The 19,267-nt window shown below is 39.0% G+C and overlaps 1 protein-coding gene across 1 annotated transcript in view; it reads right to left on the bottom strand.

The window, feature by feature from the left end:
- cnnm2b (cyclin and CBS domain divalent metal cation transport mediator 2b) overlaps positions 1 to 19,267 on the bottom strand; it is a 49,462-nt gene that overhangs the window by 5,551 nt on the left and 24,644 nt on the right. The window contains exons 2-5 of the mRNA XM_081361724.1: positions 12,622 to 12,765; positions 6,294 to 6,431; positions 4,067 to 4,236; positions 3,663 to 3,756 (exon numbers count right to left, since the gene is read on the bottom strand). Of these exons, the coding sequence (XP_081217850.1) occupies positions 3,663 to 3,756; positions 4,067 to 4,236; positions 6,294 to 6,431; positions 12,622 to 12,765 (546 nt within the window). The remainder of the gene's footprint in view (positions 1 to 3,662; positions 3,757 to 4,066; positions 4,237 to 6,293; positions 6,432 to 12,621; positions 12,766 to 19,267) is intronic.

Below are 19,267 nucleotides of genomic sequence, written 5' to 3'. Positions count from 1 at the left end.
ACTTCAATATACAGGACAAACATAAACACTAAAAAATCAAGAGCACGATAGGGAGGGGGGACACAATGTAAAACTTATCAGCCTTGCTCATTAATATTAATTATCTGACCTGATGTAGCAACAATGGCTCAACCAATGACATGAGTTAGGGGCGGGACTATCTGTTTGTCAGAGTAATGACAGAATTGGGGAGTGTTTCCAAACTTGTCTGAAAACTGCTTTTTTTATATCTGAATGACACACTTTACAAATCAATTAACATTTAAGTACACTAGCACTTTTTTAATAATTGATATGAATTAAATTGATCAAAAGTGACTGTAAAGACTTTAAAGATTTTTTGAGCACCAAATCATATTAGAATGATATCTGAAGTATCACGTGAGACTGAAAACTGGAGTAACGAGAGGAATGCATCATAGGGGGAAAAAAACATTTAAAAATATTTCACAATATTAATACTGTATATTTGATATAATAAATACAGCATTGGTGAGTAAAAGAGACTTCTTTCAAAACCCTTCAAAAATTCTACAAGACTCCAAACTTTCAAACGGTAGTGTATGTTTATGGCTTTTTAGTACACTGAACCATTTAGTGAATAGACCTTCAAATCCAGCTTTATAGAGACAATAATTAGCACATGGTATATTATGAATTTATAATAGCTTGTAACAGCTTTTTAGAACTCAATAATTGCTAGTTATGAAGGGGGTGTTTCATGTATGTAAAAGGGTTGCCGCTGGCAAGAGTATGATAAAAAGCCTAAGAGCTTTCAAAGTGAAGACTGGCTTGTTTTTTTAATTAAACACAGCTTATGTTTTCCACTTCATAAAGAGGGGGAATTTACAAGTGCACACACACAAACATAATGACTTTACTCACACACAAAATACTTGCTAACAGACACTCATATGAGCACACTTCCACACTCCAGCACATATATTTATTCTTTCTTTCTTTGTTTCTCCTACACATAAACACACATACAAATACACACACACACAGGTTTCCACAGTGGGGTGTGTTAATGCCACAATTTGGTTGGAATGTATGTAATCCGTGTTTGGATGTGTGAGTGGAGTGGGGGAGCCACCGCATCTTTAGTTCAAGGCTCCAATGCTGGCCTGAAGGGGCCCAACTCTGAACCCTACATGCTGGTAGTCAGCATGAGGTTTGTGAGAACCGGGAACAGTGTGTGTGTGGGTGACTATGCACAGAGGTGTGTGTGTGTGTGTGTGTGCGTATGGCCCCGCTGTCGCCCTTTACTCCAGGAGGCCTGCGAAGTAGAAATGTGTGGGAGGAATTCTGTGGGTTTACTGTAACATACGGTATGATTTACAGTAAGTAACAGACAGACTAATGTCTGACCTTGTCATTGTTTGATTAGTCATTTTGGTTTAACTATACCTGGAGATCCAGCAACAGACTCAGCCCTAATGACCACAAAGGTACGAGAAACTGCAGGGAAGAATAAAGAATAGGAGGAAAAGAAAAGCATCGAAAGAATGAGGGAAACAAAAAGGTGGTAGAACTGAAAGGTAGAACTGAAGAGCTCTAGGAGTAAATAAATCACTAAATACCACTTGTTTTAATCCACAATAGAAAATATTCTCCATTCCCACATAACAAAGCACTTTTAGTATTACTGTAGGCCCATTTTCTCACCACCAGAGGTCACCTATGTTCTGTGATAGTCCCCTAACTCATGTGACACTTGGTTAAAATTTGCCATACTATTCAACCCCTATCAATTTCTGATGGATCTATGTTAAAACTTATTTGAAAATACCCTAAAGTTATTTAAAAAAGAGCCTGGAGTAAAACACTCTAAAAAAGAGTGGATTGACATCATTTCCACTGAAACAGGAAGCTACAGTAAGGCAGGACATATTGAATGGCTCCTCCCCCTTTTCAAATAGCCAATAGCGTTTAGTTTACCTCACAGACTGCAAGTAGTTCCATGGAAGCGAATCCAAGTGCTGATGATACCTTGGATTCAATAGTAGAGGATTCATTCATTTCATTCTTAAGCAACGTACAGTTGGAAAGCGGAATAAAACTCGAGCGTTTGAGCAACTGAACACACATAATCCAACCCATATTGCTCCAGGTGGTATTTATAGCATAGGGGGCGGGAGTCGCGCATTTGATTGGACAGAAGATGTGATGAGAAGCTGAAGTCCGCGGTCATAAAAATCTGTGATCCATTTTAGCGGAAATGAGAGACTAAGTTTTGAATGATTATATCTCCTAAATGCGAATTTTGTCATTGTTTTGGAACACACAAGCTTATTCATAACCTTAATGCTAACATATTCATACTAAAAGCTAAAAAAAACATGCATTTTGATTTCAGGGGGCATTTAAACTATAATACTTGGCAGTATAATGATTTATTATGATTATGAATAAAAATAATACAAATTTCTACTCATCCATCCATCTTATGCATGATTGCTATAATAACAATAATAATAAATAAATGTTATTATTTATTGAACATTAGAGTCTTTTATCATTTGTATTTATATACTAATGAATACTGAACACTGATAGCTGCACAAATAGTCTACTGTGGAATACACAATATCTCAGTTGTTTAACAGATTTCCTCTGAGTGCAAAACAAATGATAGTCTCAAATTCTCTTGCCATTCTAAATGCCATGTGACCTCTGGAACAAAGCTTCTGTGACATGGTGTTATGTTCTGAGAGTGTATACAATCATACAATAATGCCTGACTAGGATTAGTGCATCATAGTATCAAATCATAGTACATTGAAAACAGTATGTCAAATGTGCTTCCTGTGGATCTTCAAAGTATGTATCCGTGCATATACTTTTTGGGCTAATGCTGCCCACAACTGCTTGCACTGTTGCAGGGTATGTGGGTGTATCCTGTGGTATCGACTGAATTTTGTATTGCAGTATTATTATTTTGTTTTAAACCAGCATAAAACATCTAATGTAAAGTGTGCCATTTTTCTAAAATATTTAGGCCTACATTTAAGATTTATGTATTTAAATTGCATTGGTTTACAGTTTTAACATTAACAAACTAATATACCTAATGTGTCATACTTGAGTTAAACGGGCTAGAAACAAGCAAGATTTCTGCACTCCAAAAAAATCATGGAATAGTTTTTAATAAGTTTAAGTTTATTGTCCTTTTGGAAATTCTATTAGATTTTATTTGAATAATCATATTTTCAAAAAAGCATTTATTCAAATGGCTTAGAGTAAGCACAAATCTTTTCATTGTGAAAACAATTACATTTATTCAGTTAAAAAGTATATATACATGTCTAGCTATGGAACAAGTAAGATTCAATTAGTTAAATGCATGATTTAAAAAAAAGGTCTTATTGATGATAAATATATAAACCTGGTAAATGTGTATTTAAAAGACATTCAGTTTTTTTAGTAATATTACAGAAATCCTCCCTGTTTCTTACGTTTTATGTATGACAGACAAATATGCATCATCATATTAAGTTTATTAGTTTATGTTAAAACTGTAATCCAAATCTAAGAAAAGTTTATATAAAATTCAAACACATAACCTTAAATACCAGTAAGTACAGCGCACATAGCATATAGGTTACTTTTCGTACTTTGTAGAAATACCGTATGCAAATGAATGTATTATTTGTATTTACCTGGAGAAGCGGTGAGAGCCATGATCCCATACGAGGAGAAAGCTCCAGCTTCAAACTTCATTCCCTCCTTCCCTGCCTCCACTTCCACCTTCCCCTTAGAGAACAGATCACATTGAAGGCCAGACTTTCAATACAGCTTTATTTTTTTAAATAACTTCAAGTGGATAGTTTTACAACTAATGGAGTTTTGTGCAAAATAAGGCTTTCAGTATTTCCTTTAGAAGCATGTCTGTCTTTAGCTATACTCACTGAACTAAACATTCATCTTTTACGTAGTAGGTACCCTAGTTCTTTCATACTGGGTGTGTTAAATACTTGCGAAAATCCCAGCTTGTTCTAGGCTAATAACCTCAATCCTTTCTCTCTATGCCCTCCACGGCCCTGGACCAAACAACCAAGCTGACCTGCAGAATGAGGATGAAATAGTCCACGGGCTTGTTGCGGTGGAAAAGGTAATGCTCGATGGCCTTCTTATTCTTCTCATTATATTTGACCTCCTGGATGACGTTGGGGTGCTTGAGAAGACGCAGAAGGATCTTTTCAGACATCTGGCTGGGACTGAATAACTCAACTTCTGTAAGGCAAAAGAAGACATGACATCATCTTCCTGTTCCTGTGGGTTTTTCACAATTGAAATTGTTACCTCAGAGCCATTCGAAACCATGGGTAAAGGTAATATTGCATTTTCAGGTTTCAAAACGTCACACGGTATATTAGTAAACCCTGGGTAAATGATGCTCTAACAAAATAACATTTGGACGAACACAGCTTGCAGCAGGCAAATACTCTGTTTTAATAACTGCTTATCCATCGGTGACACTGTTCTGACAGTTTAAAGTCTTCTGAAACAAACAAAAGCAAAAACAAATGTTCATTCCTGTTAACACAACACAAATAACTCACTGTAACATTGTTCTGTTTACAGTATATGTGTCACCTGGCAGCTGATCGCTCCTTGACCAGGGAACGCTAATAGCTTTGTATTTGTTAATCAATGATTAGCGTAAGCCACAAAGGGGAAAGTTTTGACCAAATCCTGGAATTAGGTTTAAAGGGGAATACCACTCAGAATGGTTTGTCTCTATTATACACAAACACCCTTGGGACCATTTAACAGCAGCTTGATGGATAGTAACGCAAAGGGTAATGACTTATAGGGGGCTGTGCCAAATGCCTGAAGATTTCTAGAAGAATGCACGAATCAGCAATGCAGGCTGCATTTATTTGATCAAATATTACAGTAAAACAACTTTAAATAATTGTTTTCTATTTAAGCATATATTAAAAAGTAGTTTATTCCTGTGATGCAAAGCTGAATATTCAGCAGCCATTAGTATAGCTTTCAGTGTCACATGATCCTTAATCATAATGATATGCAATCAGAGTTGAAAACAGTCATGCTGCTTAATATTTTTTGTGGAAACTGATATATTTTTTTATATTTTTGTTCTTTTAAAGTTGAAAAGAACAGCATTTATTTGAATGTTGAATTTATATTATAAATGTCTTTAGTGTAATTTTTTTTTAATAAATTGTATGTATTCTTACTGAACAAAAGTATCATTTTCTTAAAAAAAAAAAGAAGAAAAAGTTACTGACCTCAAAGTTTTAATTAGTATTGTAAATGGCTACTAAAAAACAGCTTACAGAAAACAAATTACAGTTTCAGGCAGACACTGGTTTGTTGCAATAGAAGAGGTAGTAATGTCTTAAGATAAAACATTTATTTACACTAATATTAACAAATGTATTCCATACATTAGAAATATAAAGTGCTTTCTAGGAGACACATAAACCATGAAACAAAATGTGTTAGCTGTGTGAGAGATGATCTCTGCTGTGAAAAACAACAACAACATGTTTTAAATACTTCTTTCAGCTGTTTGCTGGCTTTTTCCATGGCTTGGAGATAGAGATCATTATTTTATACACTAATAAAGCAGGCCACCACTCTCTAAATATAGCCCAAACCTTAGTATACAAACAACATCAAACATTGTGACTTCCACCAAAAACCGGTGATGACTTCCACTTAAAAATATATTTTGCCATCAGAGGAATAAATAACATTTTACAATATGTTAAAATTTAAAAACAGTTATTTTAATGTTTTAATAATATTTCACAATATTACTGTTTTAATGTATATTTTGTCACATAAATGCAGCTTTGGAAAGCATAAGAGACCCCAACTTTTTGAAAAGGACTGTATGTTATTTATCTAATATGAGATTTCATGTTTAATCAAATGTTCCCCCAGTCTGGGTTTAAAACAAACATCTGTCAAAGCAGTACAGCAACAAAAACGTTAACAATCTAAAAAATCCTACTCTGGCTTATACACTAAATCGTTTTCCTTTCTTGGAGAAACACACTATGAATCAAAAAAGTAACAAACAAAAAGTAAGATAGAGAGAGTGGGTAAAGATGTTTTCTCTTAGCTAGGTTTTTAAGGTGCAGGAAGTCATTCTTCTATACATTAACCCAACCAAGCTGCTTCTTTTTAAAAGACATCATGGCATGACTTTCACCAAAACCAGAGGCAAATCTCCTCCCCTGTGTGAGCACCCTAACCATACTACAGTCACAGGACACACTGGGGTAAATCAAGCAGCAATGCAGTGCACTTGCCTGTTGCTAGGAAACGCAGAGTAGCCAGTAGAAGCTGAGGTGATATTTTAACCTTCATTTCATTGTCCATGTGCTTGAAAGCCGAGAAATCCTGCTTCCTCTCTCGATGGGCGATTTTCTTTTTTGTTTTGTTGTCGGCTGTCAGAAAAAAATGATGACAGAGGAAGAAAGTTTTTTAATTAAATTCTTGAATGATGTGTAAAACATCTTGCCTCATATGTTTGTGAAAATATTTGCAATGACAAAAAAGGTTTTTGGGTAACACTTTACAACAAGGTTCCATTTTTTTACATTAGTTTACCCCATTGGTTGACGTGAACTAACAATGAAAAATACCCTAAAGCCTTTGTTAATCATAATTAATGTTAATTTAAACATTTACTAATACATTGTTAAAATCTAAATTTGTATCTGTTAATATTATTTAATGGACCTGAGCTGACATGAACTAACAATTAACCGTTTTATTTTTAATAACTAATGTTAACAAAGATTTATAAATACTGTTGTTAGTTAATGTTAATGCATAAACTGTAACACTGATCCAAAGAAGACGAAGATGATTAGGAAATAAAACAAGATTTATTAAATAACTCAGAATAGGTAGGCAAATAACGATCCAAACTATGCGAGACGGTGTGCTACGCAAAAACAATACCGGACAATGATTAATACAAACAGAAGAACTTAAATAGACAGAGATAATGAACTAAATAAGCAGCTGTGATAACTGAGTTAGTGTCCATGGAAACAGATGAGTGGCGGGAAACTGAACATATGACTGAAAATAACAAACTAAAAGTCCATAAAAATGAAACTAAGATCAAAATAGCATCCAAATAGGACAGAACTGTGACAGTACGTCCCCTGTCAGAAGGCGACCTCACGCCAAAACAGATGTGGTGAGGGAGGAAAGGTGGGGGCTCGGGGGGTGGACGAGGAGCCGATGAAGGGCTGATGAGAGGATATGGCGGAAGGCTGGTAAAAGCAGGCAGGATAGACCAAGGAGTTGATGATGGAGGAAGAAGCCAAGGAGGAGATGATGGACGGAGTAGCCTGATGGTGATGACCCTAAGCTCAGCCAAGACGATAGCCCACGGCGGAGTCGATGGAGGGAGGAGCCAAGATGTTGACGTGGCCGACGACATCCACGGGACGAGCAACGGAGACAGAGCTGATGTTAGGGGATCCCAGGGCGCAGACAGAAAGCTGATGGACCTAAGCGACGCAGCTAGTGCTGGAGACCAAAGCAGAGCTGCGGCAACTATCGTCCGAGGTCAAACCCGAGGACCCAGGTGGAGCCAAAGGGGTAGAGAGCCAGAGCGCCGCAAATTGATCATAACTCCACAGCGCAGAGCCTGAGGGAGCCTGGTGAAGCCACAAGGCCAAGGATCTCAGGTGGAGCCGAGGGTGGGAGGAGCCAAGGCGTCGCTGACTGGTCGACGGGCAGTGGCTGAGCGGAGGGATCAGTGGCCGGTAGCTAAGCCGAGGGTAACTAACGCTTAGGTGAAGCTGGTGAGAAAACAAGGTGTCACAGGGGAAGGTGAAGGGCTGCAGGAAACCAGCTGAGGCAGGGCTTAAGGACTGGCTGAGATCTACAGTGGAGGTGGGAGAGGGAGGCTGGGTGGGTGGGATCATTGGTAAATCCGTGTTTTTGCTGGGTTATGATACTTTGATGATAGTTCTGATGATGAAAGGACAGGGTGGGAAGCACCGCTTCAAAGTCCCAATCAATTAACCAGTCTCCTGTGTCAAGCTCCACCAGGACTGCTACCTGGACGATGTTTGGTGGCTCACACCCCTGGTCAGACATATGCTGTTATTAGACGCTGTCGTCACAGGCTCAGTGTTTGCGGCGGGTGGAAGCTCTTCGTCTGCGGGGGGTTCTGGCGTTGTCGTCTCCGTGGTTAGGGGTGGTGGTGGGCTGGGCTCTGGGTCCGGCTGTGGTCTGGATCAGGGGTAGGCGCTCTCCAGACACCGGATAATGGCCTCCTTCCAATTAAGTCCTGTGGTGTCTTGGAGGTCTACAGGATAGTAGTAGTTTTCCCCGACCCAGAAGAGAGACTTTAACATCTCATCCTTGAAGGCAGTATTTAAAGCGAGCTGACAGAACTGAAGCGAAAAGTCCATTAGAAGAAGCCCTTTTCGGGCTAGGGCAGCAGATTCCGCTGCATAATCCATTCTTGGGTCCAGTATTTTGTAACGCTGATCCGAAGATGACAAAGAGTATTAGGAAATAAAACAAGATTTATTAAATGACTCAGAATAGGCAGAGAAATAACAATCCAAACAATGCGAAACAATGAACTCAATAAGCAGCTGTGATAATTGAGTAAGTGTCCATGGAAACAGATGAGTGGCGGGAAACTGAACAAAGGAACACATGTGACTGAAAATAACATACGAAAAGCCCATGAAAATTAAACTAAGATCAAAAAAGCATCCAAACAGAACAGAACTGTGACATAAACTAATTTTAATCCAAATTTAATCCAAGTTAACTAATGGACCTCATTGTAAAACCATTCACCATTAAATCCCATGTGACATGATGAAATGGCCACCAGGTACACTTTGATCATAGAGATGGCCTTCCCTTCATCTAGTATCTCCTGAAGGAGGAAAGGAAGAATGTCAGGTACTGAGGAAAGGAATGGTATCCTTTGTCTTTCCTGACACCATGCTTCAAATTTTCACCACTGCAGCTTATATAGAGATCTGGTGGATTGCGCTCTAGCACTCTGGATGGTAAAAATCACATTCTGGGGCAGGCCTAGAGCATTCAGATTAAACCTCTAACAGGCCAGACCCAGAAATTTCACCTCTGCGGATGTGGATGAAAAATCATCTCCTCTGCACATGGCCTCCATGGTTATAATGGAGCTATTAAGAGCACTCTATCCCTCTGCGACCTGATTCTGGACAGAGTGGGGAGGATGAGGTTTATAGGTGGGGAGGATGGGGCTTATAGGTGGGAAGGCATTTAACAGGGTCTCTGGCCAAGGATGTGCTCATGCATCCATCCCTTGACGCAACTGTCTCCTTTAGTGAGAAGAACAGGGGACAATGGGTGTTCTCATCCGAAGCAAACAGATACACATCTGCCTGGCTATATTTATCCAATACCTCTTGAACCACCTCTGGGTGGAGCCTCCATTCCCGAGTGATGATTACCCCTCGACAACAGGTCTGCCCCAATATTTACTAGGCCTGGAACGTCTGCTGCTCTGAGGGACAGCAAGTGTTTCCTGTTCTATAGCAGCACTCTCCTATAGTGTTATAGATTTCTCGAGCAGATGCCTCCATGCCTCTATTTATAAGAAACAACTGTTGTGCTGTCTGATCTGACTAAAACATGACAGCCTTTTATTTGCAGGAGGAAGTGTTTAAGAGCCAAAGATATTGCCAGGAACTCCAGACAATGAATATGTATTAGTTTGACTGGTTCTGTCCATACTCCACTCCCTCCATGATCGCTCCACAGCCCTGTGAGGACACATCTGTAGTGTCCACCTTGCAGTCTGAAATCACTCCCATTGACAACCCCTCCCTCAGGAATTATTTGTCTCGCCAAATGAGCAGAGCCCTAAGAGAGTGGGTTGAGATGTGCACCTTCTTGTGCAGACATATGGAGGAATTTAATTCCAGAGACGAGGTCCATTTCTGACAATCTCTCATGAAATGAACAACAGCCCCAAAAGCCCTACTGCCATGACTGAAGCCATGAGTCCCAGTCATATCATACAAAGCCGAAAAGAGATTGTCTAACCCAGGCAAAACTGATTCACACAGTTCCATAACTCTCCCTGCTCTGCTCCGAGAGGGTTGCCCAGTAAGTTATTGAGTTCAGGTCCAAACCAAGAAATACCACAAATTGTGTTGGGGTTAATAAGCTCTTCCTCTGGTACACTACGAACCCCAAATAATTCAAATGTATTAATACTACCCATGTATTCACCCTCGCCATCTCCCTTGATCTGGCACAGATTAACCAGTTGAAATGCTGATATCCTTATGCCCTATTGTCTCAATGGTGCCTATGCCACTTCCACACATTTTGTGAAAATGCAGGGTGCTAGAGAAAGGCCAAACAGGAGAACCCTGAACTCATATGTTGGGCCTTTGAATGCAAACTTAAGAAATTGTCTGTGCTGGGGATGTGAAATATACATCCTTTAGATTATTTAGGTGAACCAGTCTCCCCTCTCAACAGAATGAAGCAGACATTTTTGTGTCAGGATTGTGAACATCTGAGGTCCAGAATAGGGCGTATGCCTCCCCATTTCTTTGGAATAAAAAAACACTGACTGAAGGATTCCTTCTTTTATTCCTCTGCCGGTATCACCTGAATTGCTTCTTTGAGAAGGAGAGAATTTATTTTCTGTCTCAAAATGTTTGCATTCTTTCCCTGCACTTTTGACAGTCAAATTGCAGCCTGTATGCCCTTTGGATTCTGCTTAATAACCACTTGAAGTCTGTGCAAGCAAGTGCGACTTGCTTTCTACCAGTGCTGTGGGTGGCGTTCTGACCAATACAGTTTCTACAGGGTGCTTGTGTATAACAGTACTGTGATGAAAACAATCACTCTTCATGAGATTTTGTATGATAAAATTGTCTGAATTTAGAAAGGGGAAAATACAAGAGGCCACACTGTGTTTTTGTGTGTAAACTGCTTTATTTGATTCGACAACACAGGGGAAACGAGTGTGTGAAAGTACTTCTTGACATTCTGTACTCGATCCTGGGGTGTATGCGGTCGTTGGTGAGTACTTTTGTTTCACACCACTGTTCTCCGGGGGATTTGTGGAGACAGCAAGAAAAAGATTTGGGTTTGTGAAACCGCCTGTTTCTTCCTTCTGCCCCTCGCAGCTGAGATGGGTGGGGGCCTGGCCTTTGCCATCTGATCAAATGACTTTCATTGCCAGGAGGAAGGTTGTTTTTCCTGTTCATACAGAACCCCCACCCCTTCTCAAAAATCAATGCTTAGAACTGATCAGATCTTTGAGGTGGCTTAGGGGCGACGGTGGAAAATCCGAATCCCGATGGGGGATCCAGATGGCCTGTCAATTAGGCCTTCACTGGCAACATGTGAGACCAGCCAATTTCCTGCACTCCCCCATGTCTAGCAAAGAAAAGCCATACACTGGGACTCTGGATAACAGTGGTCTTTCCCAGTATTTCATCCATGCAATTCTGGAAAGGTGGAAGTGTCTGATGAACTGTCAAGGTGGTAGGAAGGAGGAAATTCTTGTCTTGGCTTTAGCATTTCAACCAGTTCACCACCCGACGGCAAGCCTCGTGCAGAGTTACACACCCTGCTGCCATCTGCTGTTCGTCTACCCCTGTAAGATAACTAGTTGACTCTGGGGAACAAACAGATCTTCCAAGTCAGTGATGAAAATGGAATCGTTGTCCGGTAAGACCTTCAGGAATGGTTCGATTTCCATTTGAAAGCGTCCGGTTCCCCAAGCACATCTGAAGGAGTAAGCTGGTCAGCCTAACTAGTTATCGACATAGGAGATTTTGTGTCCTCCGGAGATGCCGTGCTGTCTCTCCCCTGTAAGGGATTGCAATACACATCATGTACACCACTCTCTTGCGCAGCACTCCAGGTGAAAGTTTACTGTACTGCTTACAGGAGATTGGTGCCTGTATTGCTGCTTGGGCATGCCCTGGGCTCAGACACGCCGGGCATACCACATGCAGATCCCTAGTTGCAATAGTTGTGACTTCACATTCCCTAGAACAAGTGTGTGAAGGTGCTCTGGACTTGTTAGGCTTCATAGAAGAAGCCATGTTCAAGTGGTAAGTTAACTTTTTGTCTATTATATATGCTTGGTTAAGCAGTTCACTACACCTCTTTTTTTATTTGGCCTGACGCTCTATGACAAGTGGTAGCTTGTCTTTTGGACAGTTTAGTCTTGGCAAACTAACACTAAGTGTACTGAAAAAAAGGGCTCGTAGCTTGTATGCCACGAGTAAAGAGAGGTAGGATGCAATTTTGAGACTGCACTGCTGTTTATATAGGATGGGGTGTGCTTCCTGGGAGGTGTGGTTGCATAGGGCTTCACGATGGCCATGCAAGAGGCCTTTCCCATTGTGAGATGTCAAATGAGTCGACCGATAGAGAACTAATGTTAACTAATTAAACCTTGTAGTAAAGTGTTATCATGAAAGGTAAAGGTTTTTGTAATTTAATATGTAAATTTCAATAGCATGACATTAAACTACTACATTAAAAATGCTAGTATTGTATAACTATTTCATAAGACATTAGATACAGGACAAAATCTACATTACAAAAGTACATGATATTCATAGCACATACTATATAAGTCTGTTTCATCCAAGATTTCAGACTTGATGATTTCTTCAATGACATCCTCCAAGGTGATAATGCCAAGAACTTCGTAGAAGGGGTCGCCTTCTCCTTCGTTGTTAACCCGCTGGACTATTGCCAGGTGAGATTTACCTAGAAAATATACATTTGTTTAGAAATCGATTAAGACACACACCATTCTTATTTGAAAGTTTAAGCTGTTTGCATATAAAGGAATATTTAATGTGTTTTCGAACTGTATCAAAATGTAATCAAGCTTAAAGTTATAGTTCACTCAAAAATGAAAATTCTGCCATCATTTACTCTTAGGAGTAAATATGACTATTTTCTCTTTAGAATAAAAAAATAAGATTTTTTAAATCTTAATAAGAACAAGAACAGTAAGTAAGAACAGTTTTTGTCCATAGATAGAAAGTCAATGGGGTCCAAAACATATGAAAAAATGAATGCTGAAGAAAGACAAACACCTCTAGGCTAGAGGTGTCTAGGTTTGAAATGACATGCATGTGTGTAAATAATGTCAGAATTTTCATTTCTGACCACACGCACATATCCTACAATGTATAACTGCTGTTGGCAGCCTGATAATGGTATTAGCATAAAAATGTTTGGCAACGGCAACAATCCTATAGTGGTTTCTATACCAAATCTTAACAAATTATCCAACATATGTACTGTACCTGTACAACCAACACTCTAGAGTATATCAGAGCGTCTATGGCAAGAAGACACACTCTCTCACTCTGCTAAGTTCAAAAGTCTGACCCTGTTTCCCAAAACACCTAAGTGTTTTGTCTTTGATATTGAAGGTCTAGAGGTCTAGAGTAACTGGGTTCAGTCTCAAAATACAGTGTATTGTGTCTTTGAACAAAAGTAGTCCAGTCCTGGTGAGATATCTCCACTGGAGTGGACAAACATGTCATAAGCATTGTGCTGTCTAAAAAAACTTTTAAAGTAAGATTGAATGAGCTCCTGCTTCTGATAATTGGTGTTTATTTCAACTAAATAAAAACTGAAACCCTGTAAAAGGACAAGGGTGAAACTTTCAAGTTTCTCCTGAAGCTTTAATACATATCCCAAAGACAAAAGTGAAAACCTCTTTTTGTTTATTCTATCAGGAAAAACACCAAACAAATTCTTTGCCTTTTCTCAGCTTGTGAACTTTTAGAAGGAATTTTCCAGAGGGCCAGGCTAATATTAGACCTGAAATGAAGTTTCCATTCCACTTGGGCAATATTCTCACCAAAGCGACTGCTGGGTGATCTGATCTGTCTCAGAGCTGGTCGTTTATATGCAGATGGCCATTTGCTGAAATACTAGGAAGCCTGGGACGCACTTGTGGCAAACCCCATGACAACACACAAATAATGATTGGCTATAAATCTCTGCTTAAGGAGTGTGGCCTTAACTTGAGTGTGTGTACCTTATTTTCCTTATTTTGCCACTGCAAGGACTTCAATTAACCTAAGGCATGTAGCTTGATTCCCTAAACATCCAGGAATATGTTGGAACTAGTGTACTTTATGTTTGCAATCCTATGAGTTATTTTTATATCAACAAATTTTGGAGTAAATGAAAATATTAAAAAACTGTCTTATTATCTAATGTAATTTAATTATAAATTGCATTCTCATTACTCAAAGGTCACTTAGACCGATGACCTGATCTAGAATCCTTGTCCGAACCCATCTGCACAACACTATAAACTAAATCTCATTTAAGGTTAGATAAACCTTGTCAGTCAAAAAGAACACTTACTAGGAAACAAAGTTACACTAGTTATAAAGGTGATTATGTGATATGTGACAATGAAGTAACTTGATGACAAAGGTCATCAGTGTTACCACAGAAAACAACTCCACAAGATAGTATTTAAATAATATCAGTCAATCCTTTGTATGCAAGTGGAAATGAATCACCCTTAAAGAGAGGACGTAAGAGCAAGGGTCAAGGGGTAGTAGAAGTCACAAGACTAAACAAATAAGTGCTCAAGCATTAAATCTCAGCACAAAAATAAGGGTTTATTCAGGCCACAGTGGAAAAAACATGTTTACTTTATGTATTTTCCTTCATAGGTTCCCTTGAGTACACCATATCTCACCCCTTCAAGGAAACAAGGATATTAGCTTCTACTCTGTTCCTGCTGGGATTATTTCTATCCCAAGGTAGAGAAAAAAAAAGATTACAATTTTGTTTCATTATTTGTGGTCACAGCTTGAAAAAAGAAAAGAAAAGAAAACTCACTGGATTTAAGCTATACTCTTGTAAAAAAAAATGGTATGTTTTATAATTCTGAGGATAAATATGCTTTTTTTAATAAAATCACTGCAGTGGTTTCTAATGAATATCTGTTTGAATAATGGAAGATGGAGAAAACAGACAGTCATTATATATTTGCAATTTAATCGGATGGCATTATGAAATCATGAAATATACACAGCAGCTTTAGGGCCCTATCTTGCACCCAGCGCAAGTGACTTTGTACACCGTCGCATGTATCATTCCTATTTTGTACCCGACGCACAGCAGACTTTTCCCTCCACAGACGCACATCGGTAAATTAGGGAATGAACCTGCGCTCCCGGGGCGGTTCAGCAATAAGAGTTGTGTGTTCCGGCGCAAACGTTCCCTGGTGCTATTTTGCAGTTTCAGAAAACAATTCCGCCACAGACCTGGAAAAACCTAGTCTAAAGTCAGTGGCGCATTATTCAGATGCTATTTTAAGGGCGCATGCTTGGCCATAATGTAGCGTGCGCACAACTCGCAAACACTTTGCTTCTCTCATCTACACAGATGCAGCAGTTCCAATTTTTGCAAACCTACATAATTACAAGGAAAAATATTACCACACAAGGGAAATCATCGTGGTGTCCATGAAAATGTGAAAAAATAGGCATAAATCTAGCTTACACATTTACCCAAATTATTGTTTCTCCCATCCCCATACAATGTCAATTCTCTGTCTTTTACGGCCCTGACAAGAACGTTGGTCTCCTCGGCTGTGAACCGCTCCTGGCGTGCGCCAGGCAAATCCGCCGTTATAATAGCAATCCGACATGGAACAAGCGCGCCTGCATTTAAAGGGAATGTGAGATGACGCTCTTATTGGTTTATTTCACGTTACGCCCAAACCACACCTATGAATAATAAAGCTACTTCAGACCAACCCATTTTAGATTTGCATCGGGCGCAAGTGTCATTTATCCCGCCGGTATAATAGTAACAGTGCCCAAGATCCGCCCGCAAAGTTACTTGCGTTTCGCTTTTGATACTTGCGTTTCAGATCATTAAAATAGGGCCCTTAATGTTGCTTTGACACTTTTTATATTTCATATAAATGTTGTGGGCAAAACGGTCCATTATGGTGTTGCAATGTATAAAGCACTGCTCAAAAAAGTAGACTCTTTCAAACCTAACAAGTGGAATCTGCTGTGAAATTTTTTAGAAATCTTTCGCCCTCACACGTAATTCCTAATAGTGTGAATTCTTATTGAAAATATAATTTTACCCCTGAAAATTTGCCAAACAATGGTAAATAATGATAATTCTTTACTCACATATTCAGAAAAACTTAAAACATAGAGAAGTTAAAGCATAAATGTACAGTACAAAACCTAACCTTTTTTGAATGGTTAACACATGACATTCAGTGTGAATTCCAGACTTCAATCATTTTATTTCAAATGTATATCTCATGATTGCTTTATTCCTCATAATTGTGACTTTATATCTTATACTGTAAATTATTTAAAGTTGATCTCAGAATTACACGTTTTATTTCTTACTCTGTGTGCTTTGTATACAGCGGGTGGACAGTAAAGTAATTTTACTTTGTTACTGTATTTAAGTAAGCACTTAAGTACATTTTCCAAGTGTCTGTTCAGTGATTTCTTAAGTTTGAAATTACGAGGAACAATATGTTTTATAAAATGTAGTGAGGTAAAAAGTTCGATATTATGCTTTGGAATGTAGTGAGGTAACAAAATTTTTTTCCCAAAATAAACATTCCCAAAGCATAATATTGTACATTTTTACTCCACTACATTCCATACAAATGTCATAGGGTTACGTATGTAGCCCTGGTTCCCTGATAAGCCCATTCTGCTTAAGAGTCTGCCAGGCTGTACCTTACAGATCTAGAAAGGAGCATAGCCTTACTTTAACATCCATGCTGGAGAAGGCGACATATTAGGGAGTGGGTCGCTTCACGAGTCAACCACCTCAACCTTAATCCGTACAGCTTTACTTTTAAGATTTTTTACAATATTGCTCTACCCATCAGGAGGGGAGCATAAGCCCAAACATAACCCCTATTCCTATCTATTCTATCTATTCACCAGTCATCTCCACTCACCAGACATCTGTCGAAGAGCACAGCCCTGCTTACATCTTTTACAATACAGTGGGGAGGGCAACAAACTCCTCGGGTCTCCCGATGAAGGGCTAACAGGGTGGAAAAATGGGCCAAACCGAAATCTGGACCACATCAACACATCAAAGTCCTAATAAAGACTGGAGAGGAAAGGTCTTGAGTGTCAAGCTCAACTAGGGCTGGGCGATATCGAAGAAAAAATAAAAAATAAATAATAATTAATAATAATAATATTATATATATATATATATATATATATATATATATATATATATATATATATATATATATATATATATATATATATAGCACTATCATTATAAAGTTTTTCATTTCGGTCGATATTGATAATTATCACGATAAATGTCAAATCTTTATTTCTTTCAAGTTTAAAGGCATACTTTTGCCTTAGTGAAATTTGTAGAAACCAGACCATTAATTATGGTTTGAAACTACTCTTTATTATCAGAACATAACAAACACTTCATGTTTTTGAATTCTTTACACTTTTCCAGTAATTTTTCCATAACAAAACATCTTAATAGAAAAAATGTATTTCTTAGTTTCTGCATATGTGCTTATGGGTGATATTGTTTCAAGTCATAAAACAGGTTTGTGTTGCCTGATTTTTGATGGCACATTTATTCGGCACAGTTTGCAGTGCATGCTGCAATATTAATATTATTACATGTTTTGTCTCTTAGAAATGCACATTTGACAATAGCTTGAGTTTGGATGCAGATGTAAATGTATGTTCCATAACAAAAACAGTAACATCTGTTGGTATGGTATATGGTAAAATTATATATTCTGACTGTTTTAACAATTGGTCTTCCATAGTAGCATACATTTAGATTCTAATAACCATAGTTAAAACCACACATTATAGCACCTTACTACCATGGTAAAATATAACTATGGTTTATATGGTATTTGTGTGAGCCTAAATACATTGAGTATAAATGCACAAATGCTATTGCTTAATCAAAAAAATACTGTAATTATATTCCATTGCTCCTTTAACATATTTAACACATCTATATTAACCAACATTTCTGCCACAATTCCATGGTGCAGTTTGTGTTACTACAGCAAATCCATGCTCCATGGTGATTTGTAGATTGAAAAGCCTTCTGATTGTATTGTTGCGCACAGTGTTTATCCCATTTATCAGCGCTGTTTCATCTGGCTTTAAACTAGTTTAAATAAAGTCCACTTAATACTCATCATACAGTAAGCTCCTAGTGTGCATAAAAGTGAAGAATGAAGCAACCAGGAAGGAAAAGAGAGGGGTAAAAGCCTAAATTTTATTAAGCTCAATCACCTGTCTTTCCCTTCTTCTTCCCAGCACGGTGCCTCTTCCCCCTACTCCTCTGAGAACTTGTACAAGGAGAAGGACCAGAAGACTTTGGAAGAGCCTGGACCCGGCAAGGGATATATTTTATATCCCTATACATTCATCCCTATATATTCCCTATATATTAATTCATTATATATTCAGCAGTGCCGAAAAGCATGGAAGGTGAGACTGAGGCATTAAGGAGGACGGTATTTTAATCCTCCTTAACGGACAACAAGTTAACCTACAAATACCTTTCTATCACCACCAATGCCGCCATGGATAGGCCGATGAAGTGGGCTGACTGTTTAGTGGTGCGGAGGGGCCAGGTCTGTGGCTGTGAGCAGCCAAGTGACTGCCTTAGGGGATAGACCCTCACCATGGTACAAAGTATTAGAGTAGGTCAGCCTGGTATGCCTGCAGCACCACCATGATGGACAGGGCAGCACAAGCTTGACCTGTTGCCGCATACTATTGGCCAACCAGCCTAGATGTTATCTGGCATCCCTGAGGAGTGATAGCTTGATATTTGCTTATCACATATTCGAATAGCTCATTGTATGCAGGCCTTTGATAGGAGGGGAGAGTATTAGACTTAGATGTAATGTCTGTTACTGACTCCATATCTAGTTCCTCAGAACCAGAAGCAAGCAATCTGCTCACGTCCAACCTGGAAGAAGCCGCTACACATATACGAGAGCCGCCGATCTAGCCAGAGAAGCGAGGGAGAGAGATCCCCACGATCGCAGCCGGCGTGCTGCCGCAGCAGACGCAGGGCCAGAACCGCAAGGCTCAGAGAAAAAACTGCTGAAAAAACAAGACTTTTCCACACAATGAAGCTGATGACGTGTTTGCAGGCACGCCTTTATACCCTTGGGCGCTCCCCGTGACATCATCACACTGAATTGGCCTGTGGTATGGGC

Source organism: Scardinius erythrophthalmus (genome assembly GCF_964197995.2).
Source record: "Scardinius erythrophthalmus genome assembly, chromosome: 3".
In the NCBI taxonomy this organism is placed as follows: Eukaryota; Metazoa; Chordata; class Actinopteri; order Cypriniformes; family Leuciscidae; genus Scardinius; species Scardinius erythrophthalmus.
Note: the sequence above shows the minus strand (reverse complement) of the source record. Positions and strands in the feature narration are given on the sequence as shown.